This window comes from Lissotriton helveticus, chromosome 8 (genome assembly GCF_964261635.1).
Source record: "Lissotriton helveticus chromosome 8, aLisHel1.1, whole genome shotgun sequence".
Taxonomy (NCBI): domain Eukaryota; kingdom Metazoa; phylum Chordata; class Amphibia; order Caudata; family Salamandridae; genus Lissotriton; species Lissotriton helveticus.
The window spans coordinates 1,147,588,010-1,147,615,160 of NC_136069.1; the positions used below are offsets into that span (position 1 = coordinate 1,147,588,010).

General features: G+C 43.1%; 1 protein-coding gene across 1 annotated transcript in view; it reads right to left on the bottom strand.

Moving 5' to 3' along the window:
• Positions 1 to 8,582: 8,582 nt before the first annotated feature.
• Positions 8,583 to 27,151, bottom strand: part of RNF149 (ring finger protein 149) — a 77,028-nt gene continuing 58,459 nt past the window's right edge. Inside the window, exons 5-7 of the mRNA XM_078658032.1 lie at positions 17,421 to 17,517; positions 13,574 to 13,766; positions 8,583 to 9,344 (exon numbers count right to left, since the gene is read on the bottom strand). Of these exons, the coding sequence (XP_078514158.1) occupies positions 9,277 to 9,344; positions 13,574 to 13,766; positions 17,421 to 17,517 (358 nt within the window). The 3' untranslated portion in view covers positions 8,583 to 9,276. The remainder of the gene's footprint in view (positions 9,345 to 13,573; positions 13,767 to 17,420; positions 17,518 to 27,151) is intronic.

The following is a 27,151-nucleotide window of genomic DNA, read 5'->3' on the forward strand; positions in this document are numbered from 1 at the left end:
GCACTTCTAACAGGCCGCTTGATGCTCATTTTATCTGCAGTGCCCTGCATCTCACTTGGGCACTTTCGCTCAAGCAGGAGAACATTATGGATTGCTGTTGTCCATAGTGTATCATTGCTTTACCATTCCAAGTTGGCCAACAGATTGGTTCTAAATGTAGCGACCATGCTGTAACTTTAAAACAACTATAGACTATTTGCAATACCCCTGTTCAGATTTGTCACTGCAAGCATATGCCCACATTGTTTCAGACAACAACATATTTCCTTTTTTTAAACTGTATTCTTTTAATTGATTGTGCACGTGCTGTCAGGTTTGTGTATGTTTATTGTAGCTGGGTCAGAGGGTGAATCCCAGAATGAATCAATGGATGGATGAATAGATTCATGAGTGCAAAGATGAGCGACAGAGTGCATGTAAGATTAATTTTTCAGTGCATTAACCCATCAATGGCACAAAAGGCACTTTCATTCATAAGCCAGACCTATTGGTATTGCAAAGCTTATTTCTGAGTCTTAGGGCGTAGTCTCTTGAAGCAAGCAAATTGTTATGAGTACTACTCCAATAAAACCTCAGCACAATTCTTGGCATTTTGCATAGCTTGTCCTAGTTTCTGTTACAAAACAGGAAAGAATCATTTCCCTTTTCCAGACTCTTATAAATAAAACATATCCGTTCCCTGAAAACTGAACTAACTCTTTCGACTGCCACATTAATTCCAGTGAGATGCCCTCTGAGGATTACTAGAAGAAGAGGAAAGATAGCTTGCATCAACAGGGAGTTAAAAGGTCAATAGAAAACAATGGTATTAGCAGTACCAATGGTCAAGCTTAAGACAATTTAAAGTAGGAGGGTGTAAACCTTGTTACGGGCCAATGGGTCCCAACGGAAGGAACATTAAATCACTAAGATGACAAGAACAAGGTATAACTATTCCAGAGGGTCCATTACTCAGTAGACTTGTGCCATGTCACGTACCAACCACGTTAATAATCTTTTTATTCCACATTTCCCTCACTAAGAATATCTTTTGGTTTGATAGCCATGAATATCTTCAATGCCAGAGGACACCCACAGGAGCAGTGTTTGCTCTGACCATTGCAATTATATTTGCTGATACCTTAGAGTATAGCACTGTTTTCTGCATGAGTCTGATCCATACACTTCTCAAACACATAAATGGAAAAGACAGATGACATTTTTATGATTTGGCCTAACAATATCAAGAATATCTCCAATTTTGTTGGATGGCTGAACAGCACTCAATCAAATGTGTGCTTCACTTTAAACAGCAGCTCTGACTGTATCCATTGTTTGTATATCGCCATTAAGATACTTGTCAATCATCTGTACACCGCCCAATTTAGGTTTTCTGAAATGTTATTAATTACGCTCTGCTAGATTATAGAGCTCCTAATGTCATCTTGTTACTAACTACACTCTGCTAAAAGCTCCTAACATGTGTATTTCGTCTAAGTGCTGTGTTCCTTATCCATGACTCGCAACAGTTGCATAATAGATATGGAAGTATACTAATTTCCCAATTTCCCTCAGTGATTTAATTTTTCTTCGTTTGGGATGCATTGGCCAGCAGTAAGTTTTGCATCAGACTACCTTAGATTGTCTCATGCCCAGCCACTTGGTAGTGCAAATAGCATAGTTTTCCATTAACAGCCTAAAAGTGCTCCTCCTGTGACAGTCCTGATAGTGACCTTTTAACTTTCTGACAAGATCAAAACTCTGTTGACATCAACATAGTCAGACTTCTGGACCTTTTTCCCTGGTGCATGAAGCTAAAAGTGACATATTCAGCAAGGAGCTATTTTTCCCCCCCAGAGTTTTATATAGTGGGAACTTGACCCAAAGGTATCCGAGCGCTTTACGTGAGCACCAGTTGCGTTACAGACGGACATATTCATTTTTTTAGGCACGGGGAGATGAAGTGATTTGCCCAGAATTACAGGATGTTGGCGTCCCTGCCGAGACTCGAACCAGGTTCCCCAGCTTCGAGGTGGACCTCGTTATGAACCCAGAGTCAGTTTTTATTTATACTTCATGTTTCACCGTCTTTGCACTTGTCCGCTGTGATCTCCCATGAACACATACAAGTTTTTTTGGGGTATTTACCTGGATTTGTGAATAAAACCTTTGCTACCTTGGGTGTTATTAAGCTTGTGGCTGGCATTTCACTTATAATTTGCAAAATGTATTGCGCAATGATCCAAACTGTGACGGTAACGAATAGTTTCTTACCTGTCGGTGTAGTTTTGCAGCTTGAAGATCTTTCTGGATTCACTATGCTGTGCATATTCCGCAATCTGGTGGTTGGGTCCGGAATCGTAGTCTTTTTTTTTTCTTTCGTAGCCCATGTGGGCGTCGACGTCCCACCATTTGGTGTACCTTCGGTGACGTCAGCATGCTTCCGGCGGAAGCTACCACCCTTGGGCGCCATCTTCGGATTCTTTTTTCGGTCTCTTTTTTTTTCTGTGTTGTAGTGAATCCATGGCTATGTTTGTTAATCCTTTTTTCAACGTAATTCTTTTCACGTATCTTGTAAGCTTGAACTTGCTTTCTTTTCTATGTGTTTCCACCTTCTTCTCCAGCCTCATCTTTCTGGCGGAGGCGGGTGGGTTCGCTAGTGAATCCAGAAAGATCTTCAAGCTGCAAAACTACACCGACAGGTAAGAAACTATTCGTTTTGCAGCGTGAATCTTTCTGGATTCACTATGCTGTGCATAGATTTTGTAGCGGTTTTCGTTACTTTTGTGGCGGATGGGTGGAAGATGAGCGTTGGTTGTTGAATACATGTTGAAGCACCTTTTGTCCTACTTGTGCTTCTTTGTTCATTTGTACATCCACGCAATAGTGCTTAGTGAACGTGTGCACTGAAGCCCATGTTGCCGCCAGGCATATGTCCTGAATTGGTGTGTTGGCCAGAAAGGCAATTGTTGCTCCCTTCTTCCTGGTGGAGTGGGCCTGCGCCCCTCCTGTTAGCTCCTGGCCCGCTTGTTTGTGGCAGAATTGTATTGTCTGTGCGATCCATAGGGCTATGGTGTTTTTAGTCACTGGTGTGCCCATGTAACTGTTTGCGAAGGATACGAAGAACTGTTTTGTTTTCCTGTGTCCCTTCGTCCTTTCAATGTAGTGCATCACAGCCCTTCTTGCGTCTAGAGTGTGGAGCGACCTCTCAGCGCTTGTAGTGGGGTTTTGGAAGAAGCTAGGGATCTGAATACTCTGATTCATGTGGAACCGTGACACCACCTTTGGCATGAAGTGTGGGTCTGTTCTCATCACGACCCTGTCACTGTGTATCTGGATGTAAGGTTCCTGCAGTGTGAGTGCCTGCAGTTCGCTCACCCTTCGTAGCGAGGTGATTGCTACTAGAAAGGCTGTTTTCATTGTTAGCATTTGCAGTGATGCTTTGTGGATGGGTTCGAAAGGTGCTTTCATGAGCTCCGTCAGTACCACATTTAGGTTCCAGGCCGGTGGCGGCATTCACTTTGGTGGCGCTATTCTTTTTGCCCCTTCCAGGAATCTTTTTACGACTTGGGATGTAAAGAAGCTTCTCCCCGTTTCTCCTCTTGTGTATGCCACAATCGCTGCCACGTGCACCCTCAGCGAGGATGAGCTTAGCTTAGCTTAGCTTTAATTAGGTGCGTGAGGTACCTTAGCACCGTAGATTCCCTGGTCAGTTTTCTATGGAGTTTTTTCTTGCAACACCATTGAGTAAATCTTTTCCATTTTTCCCCATAGCACTTGCGTGTGCTGGGCCTTCTTGCCTCACGCAGCACCAGCAGGGTGCTCTCTGGTAGTTTTAGATGTGCGAACTCTAAGTCCTCAGGATCCAGGCTGAGAGGTTGAGGCTCTCCGGCTCTGGGTGTAGAACTTCTCAGTTTTCCATGGAGAGTAGGTCTCTTCTTTTTGAGAACTTGTGGGGGGGGCCTGCGCCATCTCCATTATCTGAGAGCACCAGGTCTGCCTGGCCCATTGTGGTACCACCAGGATGAGCGTCATGTTGCTCGTCATGCATTTGTTGAGAACCCTGGGGATCAGTGGTATCGGGGGAAAAGCGTAGGCACATGTTTTTGACCAGCTTATCCATAGGGCATTCCCCTTTGATAGTGCCTCTGGTTGCCTGGATGCTAAGTATTGGCATTTTGCATTCCGGCGTGTTGCAAACAGGTCTATTGTTGGTGTGCCCCATCTCCTGAATAGTCTCTCTGTTTCCTGAATATTGAGTTCCCACTCGTGGGACGCTGAACTCTGCCTGCTGAGCCAGTCCGCTTCTACATTGTCCTTCCCTGGCAGGTGTATGGCTAGCAGGTCTATTTTTAGTGGTATAGCCCATCTCCAGATTTCCTGTGCCAAGCTTGACAGAGGGAATGATGGAGTTCTCCCCTGTTTGTTTATGTAAAACATCATTGTGGTGTTGTCTGTTTGTATTAGCACCTTCTGGTTGTACAGGTGTTTCTGAAAGGCCTTGAGGGCTAGCAACACTGTTTTCAATTCCAGGTAATTGATGTGTCTGACTGCATCTGTAGGGCTCCACAGACCCCTCACTCTGAGCCTGTTCATGTGTGCGCCCCATCCCTTCTGGGATGCGTCTGTGGTGATGGTCACTGTTGGGTCCGGTGGTGTTAGAGGTTTCCCTACTGTTATCCTTTTCTTGGTCCACCACCTTATTTCTTCCTGCACCCTGTGCGTTACAACCACTAGATCCTCCCAACTTCCTGTAGCTTGTGATCATTGCTGTTGCAGCCACTCTTGGAGTGGTCTCATTTGTAGGCATACATTGGGGACTAGGTGTATGCATGACGCCATCATCCCCAAGATCTTGCTCACAGTCCTCACTGTCAGAGCTCGCCCCTTCTGGTAGTGACGTTTCTCCCTCAGTAGGCTGAGTGTTCTCTTTTTGCTGGGTAACACCCTGCATTGGACGGTGTCGATTTGAGCTCCCAGGAAGATTTTCACTTGCTCTGGTTCCATTGAGCATTTTCCCCAGTGTATGGAGAATCCCAGGCTTGCTAGCGTTCTTGTGACCTGTTCTGCATGATCTTTGCATGTCCTGTAAGAGCTTGCCTTTACGAGCCAGTCGTCGAGGTAGGGGTACACGTGTATCCCCTTTCTTCTTAGATGTGCGGCCACTGCCGCGAGGCATTTGGTGAACACCCTTGGTGCGGACTTTAGGCCGAATGCCAGGGTCGTGAATTCGTAGTGATCCTTGTTCACTGTGAATCTTAGCATGTGCTTGTGCTGCCTGTTCATGGGGATGTGCAGGTACGCATCTTTGAGGTCTATGGTGGACAAGAAGTCCCCGGCCCTTATCTGCGGGATGACCTCTTGTAGGGACGTCATCTTGAATTTTTGAGTCTTTACGTATTTGTTTAGGAACCGTAGGTCCAGGATGGGTCTTAGACTTTTGTCCACTTTTGGCACCAGGAAGTAGATTGAGTACACTCCCTTGTTCCGTTCTTTGAATGGAACCCATTCGATGGCCGCTTTGAGGAGTTCTTGAGCTTCCTCTTGGAGTAATCGCAGCTCTCTACCAGAGTGCTCTCTTTTCTTTGGCTTTCTGTTTGGTGGTCTCTTTTCCAACATTATGCAGTTCGGATACTGCATAGAGTTGAGTATCCACTTGTCTGTTGTTATTTTTCTCCACTCCTGGAGAAAAAATCTCAATCTTCCTCCTACCGGCGTCACATGTTCCTTTGTGTCTTGTCCGTGTAGCCCTCTCCTGTTTGTTTTCCCGTGCTACTCCCCCGGAGGGTTCGAGTGGGAGAGCACATTTTCCCGTGTGAAGTCACTTAGAGGGGGGTTGTTCACCGCCTCTCCTTCTCTGGCCCCGTCCATTTCCTCTTGATCGAAAGGACTGGCCCCTGCTCTGGTAGTTCCAGTATTGCCTCTGCTGGCCCTGGTGACTTTGGTTGTCACTCTGTTGTCCCTGGTGGAATGCCTGGTGTGATTGACCTTGCTGGCTTCCACCCCTGCCGTTCGGCCTCAGTGTAGGAGTGTCCCTTCTCATCCTCCTGAATTGCAGGGCCCCCATGGACCTTGCCGTCTCGTTGTCCTTCAGTTGGGTGAGCTTCTCATCAACTGGGGCTCCGAACAGTGTTTCACCGTTGAAGGGTGTGTTCAGGATGTTGTTCTGAACCTCAGCCTTGAAGCCTGAGATCCTGAGCCAGGCTTGTCTTCTCTCGGTGATGCCTATAGCCATCAGTCTGCTGGATGTTTCTGCCCCATCCAAGGCTGTCTTGAGGCACGAGTTAGCGATGCTTTTCCCCTCTTCCACAAGGTGTGATGCCCTCTCACGGTATTGTTCCGGGAGGTGCTTGAGCAATTGGCCCATCTCATCCCAATGCTGGTATTGATGTCTATTCAGGAGGGCGTTGGAGTTCGCCATCCGCCAGTGTGTTGCGGCGTTCCTCTCTATTTTCCTGCCAGTTAGATTTATCCTCCTGCTTTCCTGGTCAGGTGGAGGTCCAGATGTTGTTGGGACGTTTGCCCTTTTCCTGGCCGTTGCAGCGATTATTGAGTCTGCTGTGACGGATCCCTTGATGTAAAGCTGGGTCCTGGGAGGAGAATTTGTATTTCTTCTCCGTCCTCGGCGTTACTGATCTGCATGTAGCCGGGTCCTTGAAGGCTTCCTTCCCCTGGTCTGTGACACTCTTTAGCATGGGCAAGAACTGGCTTCTTGTCTGTGTGGGGAGCAATGTCTCCAGCAGGAAATATGCTTTTGGCTTCTCCTCTTCCAGCTTAACTCCATAGGCTGCTGCCGCCTTCCTGACCACCTCATTGTATGCCCCATTGTCATCCGGTGGCGAAGGCCTCGAGGGGTATGTCTCCACAGCCTCCTCCGGGTTTTCGGCCTCGATGTCCTGCCATTCCTGGTCTTGGGCCGTCGAGGAACCTGAGCCGTAGCTTGACTGCTGCTCCCCGTAATCCCCTTCTGTGTAGTAGAGGTCTTCTTCCTCTTCGTGCTCCGAGGGGTCCGGAGTTTTCGGCGTCTCTTCGACGTCGAACTCCTCGTGCTCCTGTACCTCAGCGACGGTCGGTGCCGGCTTCGAGGTGATCCTGTAACTTCTCATCTTTTCGTCGAAGTCCTTCTTTCTCTGAAGGATATTCTCCATTTCGGCCCCGAGCCTTCTTTTCTTTCTCTGCATCTCTGCGGCCTGCTCGTCGTCGAGCGTTTCGGCTGCTCTTTTCGGCGGCGGCGAAACTTTCTTCGGCTCCTTTTCCTTCAAAGTCTAAGTCGAAGACCCTTTTTCGGGGGCTTGCTTCGATGACCAATGCTTTTCGCTGGTCTTCGGCCTCCGGGAGTCCTTCTCGAAGGATCCGCTGGGCTCTTTTTCGGAGGATGCAGCTTTGGTCGTCGAAGTTTCCGGCGCCGGTGCTCCTTTCGAGGCTCTGACTTTCGAGAGTGCCTCTGGCTTTCGAGACCCTGTGGGGGTTTTCGGGGTGGTAACCTCTCCTACCTTGTCAGGCGTTTTCTTATCGATCTCTGCGACTGTGAAGTCATCTGGACCTTCGGCGATGTTGTCCTCGTCGTCGGTGGAGAGGCCCAGTTCGTAAAGCGTCGGGGCCTGGCCCTTGCCCTGCATCGTGTGGTGAGCTGTCCTCTGTCTCTCTCGAACTCGGAGTGTCTTCGGCTTGAAGACGGAGCAGGCGTTGCAGTCTCTGCTCTCGTGGTCGATTGGCAGGCAGAAGTTGCAGACCGGGTGTTGGCCCTTCTGCGCAAACTTGTGGTGGCAGTTTTTGCCGAATTTAAAGGGTGTCTTGTACATCCCTGCGCTCAGGGGGCCCCCTGTGTGCGCATTCCTCCAAGGACGTCGAAGATCTCGAAGTTCTTTCCTTTCTTCGTCGTCGCTTATGGTCCTCTTCTCCCGATCTTCTTAGGTCTTTACTGTCGAAGAGTTGCTGTATTTCCTCCTTTTCGCATCCAAAACTTCTGGAGCTTCACGCGACGATCCAGACCCAACGGCGGAAAAAAGAATCTGAAAATGGCGCCCAAGGGTGGTAGCTTCCGCAGGAAGCATGCCGACGTCACCGAAGGTACACCAAATGGTGGGACGTCGACGCCCACCTGGGCTATGAAAAAATAAAAGAGAAAAAAAAGACTACGATTCCGGACCCAACCACCAGATTGCGGAATATGCACAGCATAGTGAATCCAGAAAGATTCACGCTGCAAAACTTAATCAAATCTTGTAGAACGAGTCCTCAAAGAACCACTGTTCCATATTTACCCAACGTTCTTTGTGGCATATTGGATTGTGTATGCAAAACTTTCCCAACACAACCAATAACTGAAAGGGCTGGCCTGAACCAACTTATTCTTCATGCTATTGTCAATAGGTACTGGCTAATTATAGTACTACCTAAAAAGTACTTCCCCTTACTGCCAAGTTTTGAAAGAACCCTACAAAATGAAAAAGCAGTACCAACTGTAATAAACATCACTTATCCTTGACAACCAACTGGTGCTAAAATAATGCAGTTGTGAGATATTCGAATTCCTGTCCTTGTATCTGTCCAATATAGAGATACACAGGTTTTGACTTAACGCATTTACAAATTACAACCAGTTCAAAATATTAATTTTATTTTTTATGTACAATAAAGTCCGGATTTTCAGCTTTAAATACATGCTATGTGTCAACATACAAACAAGTTTCTGCACCAAATGGGTCTAGCCCATTTAGAATCCATTTACACCTTGCACAACCTTTTCAAGAAAAGGCAAGTGGAACTTCTGTTAGGTTAAATAAAGTCAAAGGATGCCTTCTTGATACCCTGTTGTGCTCCAACAAATGTGCTAAATGAGAAGCTCTACAGCCTGGCGGCCGGGCTCCATGTCCAAATCGGCATTCCTTCGGTATATCACAGTGCCTCTCAAGAACCACGTTCTCTCTTTGTTGCAACTCGCCCAGCGAATCAGGCAAAATCATCAGGTCCATAGTCTGTATCCTTTTCTATTTCGTAAACTCCTCCTGTTCCTGATGTCCACACCATCATCATGGCGATTTAAGCCACAAAAAGGTACATTTTCATTTGAACAAGTTGAAGGAACAGTCAAGTAATGCACAATTATTTTTTTTCATTTAAAATCCCAGTAATAGTTAGCTCTTTTGGAGAGGAACTAGAAAAAAGTTCAAAAGGTAAAAATCTCCCATCATTTCTGTGTTTGTATAGACCACACAGAAATGAATGTAGGATAATAAAATAAAAAAATAAAATTGCTCTAGTTCATTTCAATGTCTGATTTGTGTGTGAAGCCGATCAGTGAGAACTGAAACTGCCAATGCAGGCTACATGCTCTTCATGCCGGCTACTGCTGCCATCGCCATCTAAATAAAATAAAAAGAACAAGTAAATACTTTGGGAAAAAATGCAAACAATTTAAGACCAATTCCCTGCACTAGACTCTTTATTTGGACTATCAAGTAAATACAGTCAGCATCCTCCATACTTACAATAAAGCGTGTTGGCTCATCTCATACCTTAGCAATGATAAATGGCTGGTGAGACTTGGACATATTGACAAAGACCCAGACAGCACTCTACTTGGGCCCCATCATTGCTCAACATGTACATGGATCAGCTGAGAGGCATGATGAAGGGGTTAGGTATCTACATTCAACGATACGTGGATGAAGATCAAAATTACACGATCATCACCACCTATGCCACATCCTTACTCGTAAACACGGTCTAATGAGCATTCCAAAATGTACGGCATTAAACGTCCTCACGCTAAACCCAGAAAATAGTAGATTGATCCTCATTTCCCTTTAACACCATCTAAAGTTCAATACAGACTGGCTTACTAAAAGTAAAAACAGACTTTTTTCTCCCAGTGTAACTCAAGAAATTAAATCATTCCTTCAAAAAGGTTTACTTCAGGGTGATATCCCATAAAACATAAGAAACCACAATGAAAAAAACCCCCACAAAACAAGTATAACATTTCACCAAATTCATAACAGAAGTGTATGGGCGAAATAAAAAGAATAGGAACACTCATTCGAAATTAGACAATTGTAAAAGCAATAATAATTAAATTACACAAAATCCAAAAATCACGCCCAAATGGCTTTATCATTAACAAAACAATACAGAAGCCTTCTTTTAAAAATACAGGAAGATGTATCCGATCTAAGCACTCTTACTTGGAGACAAATACTGCTGGAAGCCTAAACTGAGGCACGGAGGGTGAATCCCCTTACTTCTTGCTAAATAATATGATGGACAAAAGAATAACATATGCTCCATGTTTTCAGCAGCATGACTATTACATAAAGAACAAATGCTGCTTTCAACAGAGCAGACTTTCCACTTATGGGGTAAGGTTTTTATTTTCAAGGTGCCAAAGAGAAAATGTAAGAAAAGTGTTCTGGATTGATGAGGTTTTCCATTCATAAACTTCTCAAACAAAGGAAAGGATCGTAGTTCTAAAAATGTTTTGCCATTAAGCTCTCATTAGTTACCCTCTGGTGCCTACAAATTAACTACATGGCCCCCAAACAGATGTTTTTATAAGGCCTTTGGAAGCCGGAGTGATAGAAACCGGATCCAACAATAATCTGCCTAATCTCTGTGCACCTATGCAGGATCTATAATGTCAGAGCCAGGGAAAGAGCGACCAGTGTATCAAGGCGCATTAGTTCTATTAAACTGTCGCTATAAGGGGCTAATTTGGCATAGTCGGGCCCAAAGCAATACAAGATGTTTTCTTTAGTGCAATATCCAAATATAGAGGTATCAAGGGGGCACTTTGAGGTAAACTAAGGAGAGATCTGACAAAACCATTCTCCCTTAGAGATAATGCCTTAGCGCTTTCAAAGCTCTAAATTACTGCTCTGTAAAGGGCAGCAGCGTGCGCCTTAGCCTTGTAAATCTCTAAAGCCAGAGATACAGATTTTGACATTGTTGCACATTGTATTTTTAGCACTGCTAAAGTGCTAAAAGTATGGCCCTACCTATCTCAATAAGAAGAATCCAGGATAACCTGCCAGCAGGTCTGATGCGTAAAAAGTACAATCTTTCCACCCTTTCCAGATAGGTAGACCCTAAAATAATACTCCCCCCTAAAAGACACATGTGGACTGATGGCCATATACTTAGTTTTTTGAGAATTAATTTCAAGCCCTTAAAATTGCGAAACACTTTAAATGTTTCCAACAAGTTCTCCAAACCCCTATGGGTTCCTGTTAATAACAAAGCATGGTCTGTGAAAAGTAGGGCCGGAGACAGGAGAACCATTTAGTTTGGGAGAGTCATGCGTACAATCCAGCAAAGTCTCAATAATATCTTTAATGTAAAGAGAGAAGATGGCCTACAGCACATGCTTGCTGAAACCTCTCAAGATAGGTATGCGTTCCCTATGCTCCCCCCTGCCTGCCCCCACTGGCCTTCTGTACCAATGCCAAATTCTCCACAAAAGCACTAACAGTGTACACAGAATTATTCTATTGATGGAAGCACATAAACACTCACTTGCACCAATGAAAGTGGTTTCATTCTAATCAGTATGGCCATACCACCATCACTCTGTTCCTAAGAGATCTACACTGGAGGTTTGCCTCACTTGCCAAATCATCTAACAGCAACCTGTATACCTTTATGCCGCTCTAAAATATTTGGACTGTTTCAGCTAGAATGACAAAGATACAAATACCACGTGGCTGCGACCAAATCCTTTTCTGAGGCTATGTCTTCAGCCTGTATGGTGGAACTTACTCCTCAAGGTCCAGAGATGGCAAGAATGCATTGTTCCATTTCGTAAAAAACTGAGAATTACTTATTCATTTTTAACCTAAACTGCTAAATGTACCTCCTCTTCTCGGCTCTTTACCGCTCTTGCTCAACAGCAGAAGTTAAACCCTCATATAACTGAAGCCTCATTCGTTACTGCTTCCAACATCTTCCTGGGATTTCTAACACCATGCGGCACAGAGTAGTAGCCTTTTCTCAGTCTAAAATATTTTTAAATATTTCTAAGACCTATTCATTGATGCACTGGAAGTTAACAGGACAACACAAGGCCTTATTTCAGTCTTGCAAGGATGCCACTCAGAGTATTGATCAAGTCACCTTGGAGGCCCATCAGTGCTTACAATTCGTTTCCTGACTTGCTCACAATGACAGGTGGATGGGAAGGATACGCCCTAATTGAATGTTGTGTGGATGTAGGTAATTATTTTTGGAACCAAGCTTAGGTTGGCCAATATCCCCTGGGTGACTTCCAAATCGAAAAGCAAACATGTTTAGCACACAAGTTACATTTTCCGGGGCCTTAAAAATTTGTTTGATTAGAAGTCTGCTTTGTGCCACTGAGTGAATGTTGTATTTCAAAATGCGTTCTACCAACTCACACAAGCAAAAGAGTGACTGTTAACATGTGGGCTACTATGGATTAGGCCGATTATAGTTTACATCCGGAGAACAAAATGTAACCCATCAAATTGTTCAAAAGTGCTGGTCTGCAGTTGTCATTCTGAATGAAGGAATTCAACTGGCTTTCAGAAGGAAACTATTTGCACATCATTGACTTTAGAGTTCCATTTAAATGCCAGCATCTAACACACAAATGAAGACCTAGAAACTGCTTGAGAATTATTGTGAAACTATTTGTGATATCAAAGTGATGTGTTGACCACTACTACATGTATGATAAATTGCAAATTCTTTTAAAATGTTTTTAATTTACAACGGAGGATTTACTATATATATTGTGGCTACCTCCCCTTTTTTTTTAATGTCATTGAATAATTGATATGTACATTGTTTTTGTGTAATAAATATATACATATATTTTTTATATAACAATTGTAGTGTGTGTGCGTATATTGAAGCTCTTCTTTCATTTATCAAAAGTCCATGCTTAGCCTGATTTTCGACAGGCCTTCTGTTGCCTAGGAATTTTTCATTATATTTGAATTTACCCTGTCCTAGGAACTCCAATTTGGAATCAGGGGGTCCCTGTTATTTTATATTGACATAGTAACTGCTCCCAGGTGCCAAATGTTCCATGCTTGGCTACAAGAGCACTATGGTAATCCAGTATGGATTGTCCTTCACAGGTAGGTCATCTAGGTGAACAGTAGTTGACCAAGTTTTGGGTCTACACCTTAAAAATACCTTTTCTTTTAAATGAGAACTTAACCTGCATAAATGCACAGTAGAGACAGTTTTATGTATCATACACTTAACAAGTGTACCCACTCTCTCCTGGAGAGCCACAATAAGGAAACCCGAACGAGCCCAAAACTTGTTGATTTCTTCCATCTGCTTTAAAAAAAGTGAGTAATTTGTTTGAAAAGGGTATTGTTCTTGTCCTGACTTGATGTGAATGGGTTGTGTATATGGGTTTGTGAAGCCGCAAGGGAAACAAAGAGTAGTTGTCTTCTTTATCTGTGTATGCCTTGCAAAGCAACAACATTCAACTGTGCTAGAAGGCCATATACCAGCATCGCATATTCAGACATGAGATCCCATTACCTAGGTAAATAACTAACATGCATTTAGCATGTTATGTTACTCCTGATCTCATTTGAAAAGATTAGGGAATATTTACCAAGTAAGGCTGTTGTCTCTCCAGCATCCTCCTTCGGGCTGTTGCAGTGCTCTACGGATTCCTCAGTAGACGAAGATGGTAAGTTGTTTACTTCGCTCCTGTTATCCTCTTGAGTGATGCTCAAACTGCCAGCTGACACGCTGCCAGCCATAGAATCGGGGACAGCAATGTCAAGTGTGTCTTCAGCATCCACCTAAAAAATTAAAAAGAAGGATTACATATACACCATCACTTATGCATAGTATTCTCAAGCTCCATGCGGGATGGTTAATACAGAATACATCTTGGATTCGAATTTTATAGCCATTTTTTTAACTAGGTGGTATGGTTGGATACCTTACTATTACTAGTGACTAACTGTTCTGTAGATTTTACATTATAGGGCTGGGCTAAATTGCATAATTTCTTCTTTCAGATTTTCATGAAATAACATGAAAATGTCAACAAATTACACCATGGTAATCAAATGTGGTTATCTGGTAGTTCACATAATTAATTTTTATCCGAACGTGTATCTCATGTTAAAATTTTTGCAAGACAATGGTAGGAGACTGGTTCAAATAGAAAATATAACCTGGTCAGATATGTTCTACTCGATATAGTATCCACTGGTATCACGCAAGACTTTAACGTGAGATGTGCTCTCAGGTAATAAAAAAATAAAAAAGTAAAATCATGTAGCAAGACCTTATGAGAAATTTCATGTCACCTACATAATCGTCCTTTCCACGTGTTTAAGTGAATTTCCAAGTTTTTTTTTAACAACATGGTTTAGTAAAAGACTACAACAACATTCCTCAACAAAAGTATTTTCAGTGACTTATTACATTTTTTGTATATTTTACTTATTAATAAAGTTTTCAAAGAAACAAGCAGCTTTGAATGTCATGATTCTAAATGCATCACTGAGAAAGAAAACACAATTTCAAGGTAAGGCGTAGGGAATGAAAATTTCTATTTTGAAAGCATCAGAGCTTAAGATCAAAAGCTCCTGAATACAAATACCAGCACGTGCTTCCATTTTTCCTTGTAAACCTCCAGGCAACCCACCATACTTCTATATAAAACATAATTTAAAGGCAAGAAAAGGCATCATAAATACAAAAAAATAAAGACGAGAGGACAGGAGGGATATCATGACACACCTTACCATACGCTCACAGACACAACACAAAGCAAATGGTGGGATAATTAAAAATACTCTGCTGTGGTAAATAAAACAAGTATTGGCAAAACAAATATGTCTGGCTTTAATGTGCTAAGATATATATAAACAAAGACATTCACAAATACTGTTTATGTGTGTTGAATGGGCAAATGTAATTTATCACAATAAAGTCAGCCCTAATGACTGCTGCAAAAAAGAATGGTTTTCGGTAACAAATGTGTATAGGATATGAATATTTGAATGTGTCAAACAGCATAATGAAAGGATTGAATGGAAGCACTTCCAGGAAGGCTGAATGATGACACCAAATAGCCATCAGCATAAAGTGCGAGAGTGATACTTCTATTCGAGCAGCAAAAGCCCAGGGTCTGTAAAATTTTAAGTACCAGTAACAACGGGTCACACAGAGTTGTGTAGTCAAATCAGACCTTAAAAAACACAGGAACGATCAGCCATTTGAATCTCCACTTTTGGCCTCCCAATGTTTCCAAACACAAGGTAAGAAGAAAAAGAAATATAGGGGGTCAGGGATCAGAGGACAAGTGAGAGGCTCAAAACCACCACCTAACTTACAGAAATGGCTGTTATTTGAAACTGGAAAGTAGGGAAAAATGAAACAAACAAACAGCCAAATCACCAAGAATCAATGATAATCGCATTTTCTTGAGTGGCTGGTCTGGTCTACCGTGGCTCATCATCTCCTCAGCCACGCCATGCTCCAGCGTCTGCACGGCATGGTCTGAGGGCTTACTGTGGGTGTTGGAGAACAGAGAGACGCTGCACATAAGGTGACCCTTGCTGTACCTACCGAGTATGACTTCCGGCTTTGCTCAAGGGCATGAACGAACAGTTCAAGAATCGTGCCATATGTGTGCTTTCTTTACTGTACTTAGCTCGGTTACAATATATTTAATAATAAAAAAACATTTTATAAAAACTGCTAACATCAGCTGATCTTTAGTTTGGCCATAATACGATATTCATAAATTGAAGGCTCCACAGATAAGGTCAGCATTGTTTATTGACACGAGAATAATGCAATTTCAAATCACAACGCTGACATAAGCTTCAATAGCTTCCATGTATTACTATCGATTGTGTGGAGTGTACACTTCTATGTAGTTGATAGTCAAAATTTGTTTTTTGCACAGTTAGCCCTAAAACAACATGAATATTGCATAAGTGCTCAAGCTAAGGTATTGTATTAAGGGAAAATATTCATTTTGTTACTTCAGATATATAACAGTGTAATCCTTGAACCACTATATAGCTTGGTAGCGTAGCAGCAGAATATTCCTACATAAAACAGATTTGTTTCCAACTTTGCTTGAATTATGAAGTAAAAACTTTTAGACAGCGGGGAACTTTAATCAATGCACATTTCCAAGGACTGATTTCCCAGTGGATAAAGACAACTGTATAAAGCTGAGCACCATCAAGACAGAAATTGTGACCTTCAGGAAGATCAGATAACCGTGGTACTCCACCTGGTGGCCAACAGATACAGGACCAACACACACACACCAAGAACATCGGGATCATCATGAACAGCAAACTCAACATGACCGCCCAAGTCCATACAGTCAGCGCCTCATGTTTCTATACCCTGAAATGCTGAGGACGTTTTTAAAATGGCTCCAAATCAGCACCAGGAGAACAGTCATGCAGGCCCTCTATGCCAGGATCAACAAAAAACTCACCAGACGGCTGCAGACTATTCAGAACTCAGTGGCCAGAATCACTCTTAAGCTCCCATGCTCCACTCACATCACACCATAATTGAAAGAGTTCCACTTGCTCCCCATTAATAAACAAGCACAATTCAAACTCCTCACACACACTTTCAAGGCACTACATAGCACTGGCCCAGCATACCTCAACAATCACACCTGCTTTCACAAACCGTCCAGACAACTCAGCTCGTCCGGACACCTACTTCAACAAACCTTGCGCATACAGAAAACAAGAACCAGTGCGTGAGCCTACTCCAAAAGTGTGGAACAAACCTGCCGATACACATAAGCGCCTCCTCCTCACTTCTTGAATTACCCAATATGCTGATGACCTGGATTTTCGAGTAGTCACACTAAGCCCTAGGTGTGCCTACACTCATACCTGCTCAGTGCCACGATACCCTCCTGAGTGATAATTCACTCTACAAATTTGCATAAGATAGCAAAAAGGAAATGGAAATAGAACATGTAAATTGGGAGCAGTGAGTGCACACATCCAGACAACACAAGCACAGCCGTTTCACAACAGAGGGACTCACTTGTCTGAAGTATTTGATATTAATGTGTAGTAAGACAAGTGACGCTACTATTAGAACACTTGGGTGCTGTAGAACATAAAAAAGGCCCAAATGACGAAACGCCTAGTCATAAAACCTACACAGACAGGCCGGATTCCAAGAATTTCCTATTATGTCATGCAGTACTGTGCCACATGATGCATGTTAAATGCGTCACAGCAAAGGAATACGCACTAACATCTTTCGGACTTCAAGCTTTTTTCTTTTTTTTGAAGACCTGCAGGCAAAGGGAATACATTGCGTGATGGAAGAGAAGTTTTTCTATTACCTTTTCCTCTTTTTATTGCACTTCCTGACAACCCACAAATCTCACAAATCACGTGGTTCTCTGTTTTTTGCATGAGAAGGCTTTGATGCATCATACCTACCCAAAACCCAAGTGCTTTGATAACATCCAGTTTACACATTGGACAAGTTCTGTGCTCAAGCAGCCACGGGTCAATGCACACTCGATGGAATATATGCCTAGGAAGAATAAGTACAGTTCATTAAAATATTATAATCAAAAACTGGCCGCATTTAGTTCAATATTCAGCTCGTAATGTTAAACTCAACAGCAACAGACATGCAAACGATGGCTATTGTGCTGATACACCTGCAGGCATAGAAGGCTGAGAGCTCAAGTCCTCTACAAAGATCACATTTGTTTATGATCCGTATGAGTGCTTGCACCTCTTTATCATTCAACTGAAATAAATCTAGAGTTAAACAAGACTGTTACACATTTGTGGAGAAACAAATTATGTTCATATAAAAACTAATATATAAGAAGGAATGCTCTGCTTCACTGTTATGGCAGACCAGCAAGTTAAAGGACCCTGCAACAGAAGCTATGTAAAGCCTAGATCTCATGGGTCCCAAACGGCAGCGAGCTGGCTCATCCATTCAGTGAAAAGCAATATATACCACCAATGGACTGACGGGAACCCCTGACCCCCCCCCCCCCCCCCACCTATAGGCATAGAGCACACAGGGGAATAGCGTAGCAGACTCTTCTCACGTTCCCTGCACGATTACCATTATAGATCAATGATAATCCCACACCAGATTATTTACCATTATCCCCCAGAGAGACGAGTTATAGCCATTTTTGCCGCCATGGTTCTCTTGGTTCACACAATGTGTTCTTTTTCATTTTATTAAAGAAAAGAATTACTGCACAGGACTGTCGTCGGGGTGGGGGCGGGGAGGTGTTACGCCTCATGCAACATGTAAAAGGCCCAAAATCCTGACTGTTATACATGTAATGTAATAACTATATCAAAGCAATACAAACAGGTTAAAAACTATATATACCACCAGTGGCATAATGCAGCATGATGTCCCCTGCAAAATGTTATGAGGAGCCTCTGAGCCTCCCATTGCTCACAAATATTCACTGGCCTTGGGCTGAAAAAAGACCCAATGAAGGATTGCGAGCCCCCTAAAGGAAATTGGAAAATAGGGGGACTGTGGTTCTATCTCAAAGCAGGTCGAAATGTATTTCACAACTGAGGTGTATCCTAGGACAACACAGCCTAACAGAGTTGGGTGTGATACCCCAAGTCTAGCAAGGCCTGCAAACCCAAGGTGCCTTATGATGAAAATGCTAATGTTTCAGATGCAAAAAGAGGGCCATTAAACCGCTAAACTTTAAAAGTCAATAAGATTTAGATGCTCAAGAACAACTAAAGTCAGTGCAAGTTGTGCAAAGTCGTTGGCTTTTCCATTCATCTGTAATAATTATACTCTTCACATTGTTCAAAAGTGCTGGTCTGCAGTTGGCATACTGAATGAAGAAATTCAACTGGCTGTCAGGAGGACCCTTCATTTGCACCTCCTTCATTTAAATGCCAGCGTCCAAAGCACAAATGAAGACATAGAATTCGCTCCCCAGTGCCAACTGCTCCATGCTTCCCTACAAGAGCACTAAGCTCATCTAGTATGGATTGGCTTGTGTGCTTGAAGAAAGACGAGTTCATGATCAAAGTTACATCAATGGCATTTAGCTGGAGCTTCCTTATGATACTTGTGAAGCTTTGCATTTAGTGAACTCTAGCATTCAAGACGACTTGACCTGAGGCGACGATTACATTTTTGGACCGGAGAAGAGTGAACAAGATCTCCCAAAATTCCTCAGAGTGAAAAGGCTGCTGTAGCCATTTATGCCCCATGCCCAAACTGTGGTAAAAGGATGCCTCGCTAAGTCACAATTGGGGGTCGTACTTTACGGTTTGATAACGACTCGCACTCCTGTTGTCCCAATACCAAGTGAGATGCATAATTTACAATTTTCAGTTCCACTTTGTCCATGCTTAATTTAAGTGAAACAGTCTCTCTAGTCCATTGGCCGCTTTGGCCAAGCAAGGGTCAGAGAACTAAAAGGCCATCTCAGGCTCGGCATAGAATGAAACTGTTGAAGATTTCATCAGCATGCCTGCCAATAACACTTCCCAGTGACGTAACTAATACAATTAATAGAAGGGTGAGAATACACAGTCATGAGCTCTCGACAGGATACTACTGGGCTCTGTGTCTCTGGATCAAGAAACTTGCAGAGAAAGCATCCTCATCAATGACTGTGAATAGTTTAAAATGGCAGTTTTCCACAAAGTCACCAGAACTGTCATGGATACAGGGGGGATTGCTTCACAAGCTCTGCCTCATGTGTGTCTCAAATACTTCTCCCTACCTTGAGGGTATCAGAAAGCGAGAACCTGGGCCACCACACAGCTGCTATCAACCAGTGGAGAAAACCGACCATGCCAAGTAAACGTAAACTGTGAACAAACTACAATTGAAATGCTAGCCTCACCACTGATGAGCAAATGTGCGACAACAGAAGCAACAATTAAGTGAGCAGAGAAAACCATGCATTCAGCATCAGAATCAGATGTTTGTCTAACACTAGCAGTGTCAGCTTGTATTGTGTCCAAGCAGAAAGAATGTAGACCAGAACACCGCCTCACAGATCTGCAGAGATGCAAAGCGACGCCACTTACAGCCATGTACATCAAAGCCACAAAAATATGAAGCTTGTAATTAAGACAAACCCATGCTGCAATCTTGCTGTCGAGTTGTAATGTGTGGTTTTGTAAAAAGACAATACAAAAAATATTTTAAAAACAGTCTTCCGCACAAAACAAGCGGGTCCAACAAGAACATGGAAACATTCTTCAGAATCAGACAGTCTGAAAATTTGCCTCTGCAAAGACTATATACTCATTCCTCGCGACAACCGACACACCATTACTGCACCCCTGTAGCACATGACAGAGGGCACCCTAAAATCAAGACATACGATGATGGGGTTGGTAGCTGCCTCTACTCCGAGGCAGAATCATACAAGGAGGATGTCAGGGGACAGTGTGGTTTACAAACTGTCATATCAATGTTTTTCAACCTGCACACTGCATCCACTGCCCCCTCCTCCCATTCTTTCCTTGCCATAGAATAGAGGTTGTGTGAGATCCTCTCCTGGAAACAAGAGGGCGATTGTGAACTACACATAGAAAACTGCTCAGCAGCGCCTTTTGAAAATTCATCAAGACTACTGCTAGGATGTAGCCACAGGTAAAAATGAATACTCCCTGATAAACCATATTTTCCATCTTGCTCTCGTACCCATTTTCAGTAGATGTTTCACAGGTCCTCGTCAAAAATATTTTAGAAGATAGCAACACATAGCAAACTAAATTTAAAAACAGATATGTTGTATAAAGCTAAACTTCACCTTCCTGTAGCCAATGGGATACTGAATGTGAAGTACTTGCAAAGCTGGTTGTACTTCTTCACAAGCAACTCCTTGGAATATTCAGATAGCTAAGCCTGCTTTGGCAAAAGACAAAGTTCACGGTTTGTAAAATGTTGCTGGCGACATCCTAATACCGAAGGTAGGAACTAGGCGCCATCCGATCCCTGTTGCTTTCGATATGATACCTCTGATACTGTAGTCAAAAACTCCTTTCCTTCTCGGTTGTCCAGTCATTTTAGAACTAATCAAACTGTGGTTAGTTCAATGCTTACAGCATCAGGAAGCAAAGTTCACATGGCAAACATGTTGCTTTGTAAGCCAGTGTGGTTTTTAGCTCTTGCCTGTGTGAGCCTGCGATAACGCACACGCTCTCGCTTGTGAGACTTGTGTTGTATAAAGAACTTGGGGCCCACCCATGGCTTACCAACCACTGGCATCACTGCCACTCTTCTTTGCGGACTTCCAACTGGGCAATGTTTGCCAGGCATCACTTCCTTTTCTTGCTGTGGCGCATGGACCAAGTACAGATGAATTTAGTTTTATTAGTGTCCTTACGCTATCCGTCCACTGCTTGCACTGTGATTCGGTTACTATTGGTTTTATCCATCCCACCCTCTGAGTTTTGCCATCATCCCTCCCTACCACCCTCTGTGGGATTTGTTTTTCCCTCTCCCTCCCACACTCCATCCGTTTAGCTTTTATCGCTCCCTCACTGTCTGTTTTACCTTTATCCATTCCTCCTTCTCCCCTGCACCTGCCTGCCTTCATTTCCCCTGTCCCAGTTTCTTCACACCCCCCTACAGAACAGGAAGAAAGGTGCTATGATATGGTCTGCGCAGGTCGCTTCATAGCACATTGTTTTTTTTTATGTCCTGCGGTACACCAACCACCTGCCCTCTGGTGTACCACCCCCAACCCATTGCCCTAGCCAATAGCTTGCCCGTAGGCGAGACTTTTGCCAATGATTGTGGGTCTTGGTCTTTGCTCTCTCACAGTTTTAGTGTACGGCGTAAATATTTGGGCAAAACCTCTAGGTAGGAACTCTGCAGAATAGCAGCTCATCTTTGCCACAGGGCTCAGAGTTTTGCCAAACTGCACTCTATTTAAACCGAGATTGGATGGAACTCTGTGAGAATTTCGTCTAGAAGGGAATTTATCTTCAGGAAGGATGCTGCAACTTTTTCTAAAGGCTAATCTTGCGACTGTCTACTGCATGCACGTTGCTGTTTGTACTTTGTTTGACAAGGACTCTGTTGGCTATTTCCGCAATAAATGAATGATGAGTAACTGCCTGCCACCTGTCTCTCCCCCAGGCTGTTTGCTAATCCACATTTGAGATGAAAGGGAACCTACGTAAGGTCACTGCAAGAGTAGAGTGTTATCAGCATTTCCCCAGGCATTACAAATCTGGTCACTGGCTGCATTTCAATGCCGATAACACAAGTCCAACAACTGACTAGTACAGGGCATTCTGCCATCTACCAGCAGGAGTAAGTTCCTGTTACACCACATCTTGTGCGAGGGGATGTTTCGAGTTGCTGCCTTATTGATCTGTACACACACAAGACGTTGTGTTCCATACGTTTTTCATGCAAGACAAAATGGATCGCTGTAATAAATGTAACAAATGTACTTCTCCCTCCTTTCCTAAAGAGCTGCAGGTTTATTTTTTGCCTGTAAAAGGTGGTGATGTGTTTATCGTTATTCCTCTCTTTCTGCATTAAAAGATAGTGCTCTGCAGCCCAGGTGGCTAGCCTTGTGCCATAGGACAAAGAACCGCTGTACAAGGCAACAAACAGTATTTTGCAGAAAGTGCCTACCGCACACTTTCTGAACCAGCACAGCACCAACAGCTGCACGAGCATGCAAACTGCGCATTGACCTGGTTAGAAACCCAAACAGCACACCTCCTGGGGCTACACACTCATGGATAGGCCTCGGCCTACAGTAAACTTGGTGCTTTTTGGAAAAGTCTGACAAATCAACCTGAAAGGCTTAAAGGCCAAACTCGGTGCAAGGGCACGCTGTACATGGATTTGTGGACAGCTAGCACGGATTATTTTTCACATTTCTTAATGCTGGCAGTTAGTTACTCTAATTACATAGAACGTTTAACACGCATTTTACTGTAGTATGTACCACAAAAAAATGCTACCTATACGTGGCCGACGTAGGCTTTCATAAAAGTAAAAACATGATAAAACATTAATTTTACTAGTGATCTCATATAGTTGTGCCATACATTTTATTACTTGTGAAGAAGACAAAAAGGAATTAACCGTGCACTCAAATCCCAGTTAGCTACAATGTCAACACTTAAAAAAAAAATCAGAAAGGAAATAAATCACCATTAAAGTCGGCACTCGAAGTGCAGGAAAAATAAACAGCCAGAACTTTAGCTATATAAAAGAATAAATTAAATTAAAAGTTCACTTCACCCCTGCATGGAAATTGCAGAGAACGTATTATTTTGGTGGACAAGAACAATGTGCATAGGGTTTGTGCGCTCACTCAAAACGAAGGGAGCCAATGGGTAAAGTAGGCTGACCCATGGCTTCTTGCGCTATGCGGTGGTGGATGGAAGCAAAACGCGAATGACAATTTAAAAGGGCCAATAGATAAAGCGTGCTGACAAACGCTCTCCCCTTGTATGTAACTTGTGTATGGATTTCGTGGAAAAACAATAAGGTGAAACAGTTTAAAGCGTCTCAAAGGCCAGACCTAATAATAACATGGGAACTGGAAGCAGCACAGAAAGGACGGATGTAAACCTGTAATTGTTTGTTATACTTGGGTTCCAAAAGTTTTTACATCTTAAGGCGCGATCTTTTGAAGGTTCCGTAAATAATTTTTTTAATAAAGTGCGTTTTCAAACAGGTCATTAGTGTAAACCTAAGTGCCCCAATACACTTTCGCAGATAAAGTTTGGATAAAGTTTGCCTTGTTTTTTTTTTACCGGAAACAGAACATCGAATGTGGAGTTCAATAAACCCACTACAAGGTGATGATATATTTTATTTGCCACGAGTCTCTACTAGCAACAGAAACAGTCTGTACGAAGAGGATTAAACCATTTTCACAAAGACCTGCACCCTGATGGAGACGAGCCTCACAGTACAACTGCTACAAATTTAAAGATACTGTCGCGGTTTTCCTCTCCTGTAATTAGGTATTAGACTAAAACAGCAACATGAGTTATCAATGTATTTGAACCCCTATCTGCAGTGCTGCTAGCAACAGTCAGTCTACATTCCTCTTTTGGGCTGGTCCTTTCTTGTTGGCACAGAGCAGGTCGCCTCTTCTTTATCTGTGCTTATGTTGTGCGCCTTCATTTTACCCGAGGCTCTTTGGCAATTTACAAAACATGCTTTACAAAACAATTTTTGTTTATACCAACAGTTGTTTTCTGAATGGGTCTTTTCTTTTAAGATGCGTCAAATGTTAGTGGTGAGGGGCAAACAAACACCTCTGCAAAACCTCCCCAAAAAGTCGAGCACAAGAATAAACCTGCGGTTCACCTTAAAAAAACACATACTTTTAGAGGCTACCAAAAACAGCCTGCCTGTTTTGAGGACAAACAAGCATACTATCATGGCATTCTAACATCTAAAAAAACTTGGACCTTTATTTTTCTTGACAACATCATTTTCGCCCGTCTTTCTGGTAGAGACGAGTCTGGGTCCCAGGGTAGGGACCAGAGTAAGAAACTGCAACTACCTTGGTCCCGGCTTGGGGTCTCAGTACCGGATACACGGTACCAATAGACGAATTAGCCCCAGAAGTCTTAGGACTTGTCTTCCAATATAAACACCTCAGAAGATACAGAGTTTGGTTGCAAAGATGCCTCCTGGGGGCCCAGTTTTATGATAAGCACCACAGGTTGATGTCTGATGCTAGGGTCTCTGGATATATTTAGACCAGGCTGGGTGTTAGGCCTTAGCTTAGAGGCATCCTGCGGTGTAGTATACGCAGAACCAACCAGCCAGAGAACAAATGATAACCAGGGGTGGTGTAAAGAGGTCTACTCTTATTGTACTTTTGAGTCAACACTGCTCCTCATCTCCCAAAGAGTGCAGATTCCATCGAATTCTATTCACTGACACCACTTTCAGAGCGGAGTCTTGGCGGAAAAGAATTTGCATGTATAAGTGCATTGAGTGGTTAGACGGCAGGTACTCCGATTACTACAACCGACACTTTGGTTAAAAGCAGTAAATGTGCATTTGCACATGATGACTTAGAGTGACTCCTCAACAGCATAAGAGGAAGCCTTGAAATTTAAGAGAGCAATAGGAGTAAGAAACTGTGATTGGAAAAAATGCATGGGCCTTGCCAGTTTGTGTCTGAAATCCCTGGGCACAAGAAAGTAGTAAAGCTAAAAGAAGACCGCATAGGAGAAGATGGGGTCCAAGGGTGGGGGGGGGGGGGGGGGGGGACAATGCATGCAGTGGACTTATACATTTCTTCTGCCTGGTGACATGAGAAAGTGCTCTGGCGCCCTCCCCTACAAGGACAATAAATTAGCTTGGAGAAATGGGTGGCGAGGGGGTGTCCAGGCTTGCAAGAATAGAAGCAACATATTGTAAGGGGTGACATTCCAAAGCAAATACCTTAAGCACTGAGCTACCTCTCATTCCTGGAGTAAACATATCCTGCTGCACTGGTAGAAGACTCCACTAATGCAACTTGTGCAGTAATGAAGCCAAATTTATTTTCAAATGATAGATAAGTAGAGTCTGCTGTCCCCCCACGTGGAAAGTCTCTGCCCGGTCACATACCCTTCTCATTAAATACACTATTACCTGCTCGTTCACGTTTCTTGGCATTCACATCAGATACAGTCATATTACCCCTAGACGGAAAATTCACACTGAGGTTGCACTTTTATATTTTGCTTTTCAGTCAGAATAATATTTATCATCTTGCACATTTGTTCTTTCTTATACCACTATGTTCTATAGTGAAATTTCCTAGAATATGGAAACAATTAAATAAAAACACAAAATCAAACAAAACCGGAGACAAGTGTTGAAGGACATACAGTGTGTGCATTTTGGCTATGCAATATTGTTTTAAAATAATCCTGCCCGTCGAGTTTTTTTTTTGAAAGTTCTATCTTGTATGTATAGTCATCTATCTGTGATTTTGTTGAGTCTTTTAATTTCCTTCGGTCTCAGGTATTTTTTCCAATGCGACTTTACAGCACAGAATGACCCATCTTTTATGCTAGTTTCAACAAGTATGGACAAAGCAAAACAAGTTTCACCTTTTGGCTTTGCCAAGGCATGACCTGTTGGCTGGTTTTCTATTGGCTGGTGTTCAGCGTTGGCAAAAAGTTAAATAAATAACAAAAAAACAAGAAAAGTGTAATGTGTATACTTTTGCATGCGTCCTAGTACTACGGCATCCGCAACCTGGTGACAGATACAAATGGGGCACACGTAGGCACGCATCCCTTAAAGATGAGCCACCTATTTCGCGTTTAAATTAAAAAAAAAAAAAAAACTTTGCCCTCACTATGGCTCTAATGCCTGCAAGTGTAGGAGAAAGGAGGTCCATCCAGCAGAATGTGCCTAGGCAACATAAAACTCAGCTGGTCAGATAGCAAGGAGCTACAGATCAGGCCTGTTGCAGGTGACCTACTTATTGTTAAGATCCCCTCTTCCACAAGCCCTAATGGAATTACCAGTTGACCGTGTGTGGGTAGCACCGATCCTGCTGGCATAGCTTGATAAATAATGCAAAGTCACCCTGACCAGTCTCGCTGGCTAGGGAGATGGGAAAGAACTAAAGACGGTTAAACAACGCCTTTTACATATTCATCTTCTATGGTAATGAAGGAAGTAAAGGCTGCAGAAGCCTGAACTCCTCAATGCTAAAATGGTCTACTGGCATAGGTGGACAGACTGGTCAAATCACTCACAGAGCAGCAGGTCATACCGGATGAGAGGCGAGGCCTATGGGATAATATCAGCCTTGTATGCTGCTCTTCCAGTTTCCAGTCACTTGTGCCCATCTCAGGTCCATGAAAGCGGGAACAAACCAACCTCTCTGAGCGCATGTAGCTTGCTGGCATGCTGCCCTTTTTCCTCACCCATGCACAACAACCTGCACTACGGACAGCAATAGCAGCGCAGGGGTAACACAGAGCGTTAGTAAATAAGAACACCCCACCAGCTAGTAAGGCAGCTATCAAACCAAACAGACAATTCCTCTACATACTGTTTAAAAAGCAACATGTGTAGCGGCCAGGATACCTTTCCCCGCAACAGAAACTTCTGGCGCCAGGGGAAAATAGAAATTCAATGTAACAAGCAAAACGCACAGGATGGAACCTATCCAGCATAAAGACAAAACAACAATTCG